Genomic DNA, 7,106 nt, shown 5'->3' with positions numbered 1-7,106 from the left:
TGGATTGATTGACAATTTTTTTTTATTATGTTCTTTTGGTTATGTTTCTCAATCAATTTTTTTTTCTTCTTTGTCATAGATGACTGCTGTTGTGGTTGATTGTCTTCCAAGGTTAAGAGAAATGAGAGAGAAATTTTGTTGGTTTTGTTGGTTTGAGGAAAAACAACATCAATTTTATAGGTCAGAGTTGGAAATAGAGGAGATGAAAGTTGGTTTCTCTGTTGCCGTAACTGTCATGGGTTGGAAGAGCTACCACTGTGGGATCAAAAAAGGTCAAAATCAAGCCAAAGTCATGACTTTTTTGGGATGCACGAGAGAGAGAGAGAAAAAAAGGCAAAAGTCGAGCCAAAAGTCATGCATAATAAAAGAAGAGAAAGACAAAGTTGAGAACACATGGAAGAAAAAAGATCTTATTTTTTGCCATGAACCAAAATGATGTCGTTTTGATTTTTTTTTTAATTAAAGCATTCAACGACGTCATTTTGTCGACAATCCATCATTTCATTTAATTGAAATTTTCACACTTACATATAGGTCCCTTAATTGTAGTGTCTTTTCTAATTTAGTCTTTAGCTTTCCAATTTTTAATTTTTATCCAATTTCAACTCTTTTCTCTCAATTCCTTTATAATTTTGTCCTTCCTAACCTTAAAAATAGTCCTTTAATTTCCTCACCTACTCCAATTTGGTCATTAACTTTTCAATTTTCAATAATTTAGTTAATTTCAACTCTTTTCTTAGTTTTTCTTCACAATTTCATCTTTAATTACATTTAATTAGTCCTTGCATTTGCCGCCTCTTTCAACTTTGTTTTTGGCTTTCTAATTTTCAATTATATAGCTAATGTTCACCTTTTTTACTCTTAATTTTCTCTGCAGTTTCATCTCTAATTGTAATTTTTTTAAAAAAATATTTTTTGAAATTTTTGTTTTTTAGGATATTTTTTTATTGATTGAAATATTTGTTTTCATTTTTTGTTGGATTTCTTTTCCGAGATGGGCCAAAAACTAAGTTATAACAATATTTAAGTATAATTAATAGTGGATGGAATAAGAGGTGACATTATTTAATATTTATAACTGTTTGAGGCAAAATTAATAAGATAAAAAGATTTGAGATTTAATTGGCAATGGTGTAATGCATTATGGATTAAAACTACGGTTTTTTTTTTTTTAATATATCCTTCCATAACAATAGGAAGAGTTAACTATAATTTAGTCTCTCCATCTCATAAGAAATAATGATTTAATCCCTATAACTTAGTCTATTTAAAAAGTAGGTCATTTTGTTAATGAATCATTGCAATTTAATAATTCTTTTCTAATTTTTAATCAATTTTCAATCTCACCCACTACAAATAAAATAAGAATAATTTAATCATGCACTTGAGGGCCTAGCTGCTGTGGTCAACCGTGTGACTTGTTCCGCCCCCGTCCCGGGTTCGACCCTCTATGTGCACGCCTGTCACCCCCGCGGTGCCTAACCTGCCCCTGGGCTTGCAGGATGTCCAGTGGGCCGTGGGGAATAGTCGTGGTGCGCGCAAGCTGGCCCGGACACCCCACGTAAATCAAAAAAAAAGAAAAAAAAAAGAATAATTTAATCATTTAAAGGTACGATGATAATTAATTTTAAAAGTATTTTCTGTTTAAAATACATTAAAATAATATATTTTTTTATTTTTTAAAATTTATTTTTAATATTAACATATCAAAATAATTTAAAAATATAAAAATTAATTTTAAACAAAAAAAAGAATTCTTCCAAATCTCGCTTGTACGCACTTCCAAACAGGAATTACTAAAAGCAGAAAAGTCAAATGGTTAATTAATAGCTTATATATATATATATAAACTAACTTGAGATATTGTAAAAACTGAAAACTACAAGGAATAAATAAAATAGTTAACTCAAAATGAGAGTCGTGTAAGAAAAAAAAGAAAAAGAAAGAAACGAGGGAGACTTGAGCCGCCCAAAACAGTATGCGCTTTTCATTCATTGGCTCTTGGAGTTTATTACGGAACAGATATCTCTCCCCCTCTCTCTTACACAAGTACAGCACTCATAATACAATAGTTGCTCCTGTCCAATTATTACCATCTAGTCTCCCTCTACCTAACTCTCCCTGTCATGTTCCAGCGATGTCTGTAGCCACTTCTCAGATCCGCTCGCTTTCTCCATTTATCCTCTAATGTTTGTCCTCACGGTATGACTTTCTTTTTCTTTTCTTTTTTGGTTTCAACTATGCTTTCGGAACACATGGTATTTATGGCAGTCAATAATTGTTGAAATCCCTTCTTGTTTTTCTTTTGAATGAATGAAAATAGATTACGACGAATATAGACTTTCTTATCCTGTGTTTGTTTGTTTTTTGTGCTAATATTATTACTAATTTCTGTTTCTTTTTGTAGTTTTTAGATTTTTTTTTAGTTTCAGATCTAGTATTTAAGATGAATTATCATTATTTATTTATTTATTTATTGTGTTTTGATAGAAGAGTCCTGTTTCTTTTCTTGGTCGTATAATTCCTGGACATGGCTGTCTGCAGATTAGGCATTAGCATTTAGAGGGAGGGAGAAAAAAACTTATTTTATTGGAAATTCAGACTCATAGTATTGAAATTTGATTTTTTTTTTATAATGAGGAATGGCCTATTTAATTACTTTTATACCATCTTTGATACGCTTAGAGCAACTATCTCATGCTGTACAAGTCTGTAGGAATTCCTCCTGCCCAACACATGGCAGTCTCTCAAGATATCATGTGTGGGTAGCATTGGTTACTTTTCATTTTTTAGTTAATGACAATATTTTGTTTTATTGTTATCTTTTATCTATATGGAGCTTTTTTATTTTTTATTTTTTTTTGTTGTGGCCGAGTGCTTTGGATTTTCACTATATTTGCAAAATAATATATGTTGTCCAACTCGTGGAACAAGAGATTGTCATGTGTTGAGCAGAGGAATTCCTAACGTCTTGTATATGCAATTTAGGTATACATAATGTTGCATAAGTTGATTGATGAAAGTCGAGGTAAAGTAAGGAAATTTAAGAGAGGAAGTCAGAATGAGGAAAGGAAAAGAAGAGAAATGAGAAGAAAAGGAAGGAAGTTAAATTTCTGTTTTTTTCAGTTTCCTTCATATCATTTCCCTTCCTTTCCTTTCCTTTCCTTTCCATATGTAGTTAGTTATCTATACATACTGTTACAGTGTTCGTTTTGCGTTACATGGAGCTTCTTGATCTATTTATTTCTGAATGATAGAAAGAAGTGAAATTGAAACTAATATAATTTGCTTACAGTTTCATTGATGCTGTCTTCCATTAGAAATTCCATGTTCCATTACTGAATTACACATCTTATGTAATTGTATGTTCAATCTGCCTTATATGCCCACATTTAAATGAATAGAAGTTATTCGAGTGCACATGAATACTATTGATTCTGTTTGACATCCTTCTTTTCATATCTTTTTATGCACATTGTCTACTTAGCGTGATTTTTCAACAGTATCAATATTCTTTAGTGTAAATAATAATTCAGTCCCCTTGTTTTTAACAATATAATAACTGAATCCCTCTGGTTTTAGAAACCATAACATAGTCTCTTGACTGTCTACGATCGTTAATTCATTAAAAGCTAAGTTTTTTTAAAAAAATAATCAACAAAATACCCCTAGGTTTCTTTCAGTTGATATAGTCAAAAGGGTATTCTGGGAAGAAAAATAACTGAATTGGTGATAGCTCAGCACCTTATTTATGGACACTTAACGAAGGGACTAAGCTATAAACGGAAATTAAAAAAATAGGGATGCGATATTGGGATTTTTACATAATAGGGGGACTAACTAATTATTTTGCTAAAAACATGGAGACTAAATAATAATTTTATCTATTTTAAAACTTGTTATTTATTGGTCTTCTCCTATTAACTCTGGTTTGTTTCTGTGGTGAATAAATGGTTGGGCTCACTATCAATGTCATTTTGGTAGGGAGTGCCCTCTCCGATTAAGGTTTGGGCACATTACTTTCCAGATTTTTCTGTGAGTTTGAAAATTGCATGACAGTGTTCTGGAAGACCTATTATATTAATTCCCTATTATTATTCTGCAAAATATTGCGTTGTCCTACTTTCTGCAGTCTAATGTGCTGAAGATATTGTATCCTGTCCGGTAAAATACGGTCTATATTACTAGATCCTGTTCAATGACTTGTGAAATCATACATCAGTTTGAATTATATCTGACGTTGGTTTGATCTCTGTGCAGAAAACCTTTTTTGTTTGACAGTGTTCAGTAATCGTTCAAAGGTTCTCATTCCTTTTGCTTCCTGTCAGATTGATGAAGCTGAAGATTTGTGAAGAAAGGAGCATAAGAGGCTCCAAAGTTCTATCAAAGTTCTAAGCACAACAATTCTGGCTTAAAGGATTTTATTGTTGGTTCTGAATTTTGCAAAGATGGACAGGTCAGATACTTCAGGCTTTGTAAGTGGTGGAGGTAGAATATTGGGAATTTTCCATTTCTCTATACCTTGTACCTGTTAGTATCCTCTGTCGAAATATTTTCTGCCAGATAAGCCTCTTGTTCCCCAGTGCTACAGTTTAGTGCTTCTGGACAATGAATCTTATCAAAAAGGGCCCACGATTTTCTCATAATAATGAGCTTCCAAAGAATGACTGTTTTGGTGATACCGCTTTGAGCTTGAACTGCCTTGGATATGGAGGAAGCAGTTCGACCAATGCTGAGGGCGCTGATAATAATCTTAAGGTTGATTTCTCTAATGCTTCTGATGATGGTTGCAAGTTGGTGCTTGGATTGGGTCCAACACCAAGTGCATATTTTGATGATTGTTACAGCTTTGGGGTCAACAAAAATAAAGGGCTGGCTTCTGGTGCTATATTTCCCAAGGGGCTGTTGTCTGAGAGCGATTCAATCCTAAAACTTGGCCTTTCTGGAGGGGCTAAGGAAGCTTTGAGTGGTCTCGGCTGTTCAATTGAGGGGACTGATACAGATACTCCTATGCTGAACCAAATTTCTGGTGATGATATTAGAGTCCCGATTCCTGTTGTCGATGAGGGTTCCACCTCAGCAAAGAAGTCTGGTGGCTATATAGCATCACTTCTTTTGGCTCCTAGAATGGATGTTGGAAAAGCTCTGTCACAGACAGAACTTCTCAACTTTGGGACTGGATCGCATCATCAATTTCAGCTGAGCCATGAACTACCTGCCATCGCAGATTTCTCTGTGGGCACTACTTCTGAGCAAGCGATTTCATCCACTTCTTCTGACCATAGAACTAAAATTCCAAAGAAATGCAAGTTCTTTGGTTGCTCAAAGGGAGCACGGGGGGCATCAGGCCTTTGTATTGGTCACGGGGGCGGACAGCGATGCCATAAGCCAGGTTGCAACAAGGGAGCTGAGAGCCGAACAGCATATTGCAAGGCCCATGGTGGAGGAAGAAGGTGTCAACACTTGGGTTGCACTAAAAGCGCAGAGGGGAAGACAGAAAATTGCATCGCCCATGGTGGTGGCAGAAGATGTGGGTTTCCAGGGGGGTGCGCTAAGGCTGCACGAGGCAAGTCAGGGCTTTGTATTAGACATGGTGGGGGGAAGAGGTGTAAGGTTGAAGGCTGCACCCGTAGTGCTGAAGGACAGGCTGGGTTGTGTATTTCTCATGGGGGTGGACGCCGTTGTCTACACCAAGCATGTACGAAGGGTGCTCAGGGGAGTACCATGTTCTGCAAAGCTCATGGTGGGGGAAGGCGATGCATATTTGCAGGATGCAGCAAAGGAGCCGAAGGGAGTACGCCGTTGTGCAAGGGACATGGTGGGGGAAAGCGCTGCCTGTTTGATGGTGGTGGAATTTGTCCAAAAAGTGTCCATGGAGGGACAGACTTTTGTGTTGCCCATGGTGGTGGAAAGAGGTGTGTTGTGCCAGGCTGTACAAAGAGTGCGCGTGGCCGTACTGATTGTTGTGTCAGGCATGGTGGCGGGAAGCGGTGCAAGTTTGAAGATTGTGGGAAGAGTGCCCAAGGTAGCACTGATTTCTGCAAGGCTCATGGAGGGGGTAAACGATGTACCTGGGGTGAGGGAAAATGTGAGAAGTTTGCCAGGGGTAAGAGTGGTCTATGTGCTGCGCACAGCAGCATGGTCCAAGAGAGGAAGGCAAACAAGACTGGTTTGATCGGACCAGGACTCTTCCATGGCCTTGTATCTGCTTCGTCAGTTGCAGGGAGCAGCATAGACACCAACCATTCATATTCTGGAGTCAGTGCTGTCTCGGACTCCATTGATTCCCTAGAAAAGCCAGCAAAAAGACAACATCTGATACCAGCACAAGTACTGGTTCCTCTTTCAATGAAGGTCTCTTTGTCTTGTACAGGTTTTATGAATACTGAGAACCTAGAGGAAGGTACAAATGGCTATGGTGCCAGCAATGGTGGGATAAAGGGTTGTGATTATCTGGTCCCCGAGGGAAGAGTCCATGGCGGCGCCCTTATGTCATTGTTTGGTGGAAATCTAAAGAATTCAATCGATGGAGTTTGAAGCTGGTGAATTCCAGACGTCGAAATATATCCAGGAAGAAAATTTCCAATGATGAAATTGTGGGCTGAAATTCATTGCTCCCTCAACTTTGCACATTTGGTCACATGAAAACCTGCTACTCCCAAGCAAAGACGATATGAGATCTTCTGTCCAATTGCATCACAACAAGTGGCTTCCACCATTCAGTAATGGAAATGGATGAAGGGGCTGGGGTTGGAAGTAAATAGACTGGTTTAATCCAATCAAAGTAGGGGTTTGATTTAACCAAATGTGTAAATAGAGGGACCATGGTGTGATTCATAGCTTGAAATAGTGTACAAAAGTGTGAAGCCTGTGTATAGTTGGTGTTAGTTCATCGCGTTTCTTTGTTTATGGCAGGATACTGCTGTTTGAGACTTTGAGGCACTTAAATTTCTCTAGCTAGACAGCTCGACGTTGCTGCGTGAGGCATTGATTTCATGGGATCAATAGCCGCCATTGCTTCCGGCGGCCCCTCCCGCCCTGGAATTATTCCTCTTATTTTCTGTGCAAAACTACCATTTTTTTTACGTGGAAGGATTCTTATTACA

General features: G+C 37.3%; 1 protein-coding gene across 2 annotated transcripts; it reads left to right on the top strand.

The window, feature by feature from the left end:
• The first annotated feature begins 1,971 nt into the window (after window positions 1–1,971).
• Window positions 1,972–7,106, top strand: LOC133669519 (uncharacterized). Of its 2 annotated transcripts, none has more exons than XM_062089697.1 (2): window positions 1,972–2,202; window positions 4,329–7,106. In XM_062089697.1, exon 2 carries the CDS (start codon window positions 4,609–4,611, stop codon window positions 6,535–6,537), a length of 1,929 nt encoding a protein of 642 aa, XP_061945681.1. In that variant the 5' UTR covers window positions 1,972–2,202; window positions 4,329–4,608; the 3' UTR covers window positions 6,538–7,106. The 2 variants fall into 2 exon arrangements, with proteins under 2 accessions (XP_061945681.1, XP_061945689.1); XM_062089705.1 differs by having other exon boundaries at window positions 4,261–7,106.

The sequence above is a fragment of the Populus nigra genome, chromosome 1 (genome assembly GCF_951802175.1).
Source record: "Populus nigra chromosome 1, ddPopNigr1.1, whole genome shotgun sequence".
Taxonomy (NCBI): domain Eukaryota; kingdom Viridiplantae; phylum Streptophyta; class Magnoliopsida; order Malpighiales; family Salicaceae; genus Populus; species Populus nigra.
The sequence above is the reverse complement of the archived record's forward strand: the minus strand, read 5'-3'. Positions and strand labels throughout refer to the sequence as shown.

What these genes read in the sequence shown, in the direction of transcription:
- LOC133669519 (XM_062089697.1), top strand. Translation starts at nt 4,609, where the DNA reads ATGAATCTTATCAAAAAGGGCCCACGATTTTCTCATAATAATGAGCTT.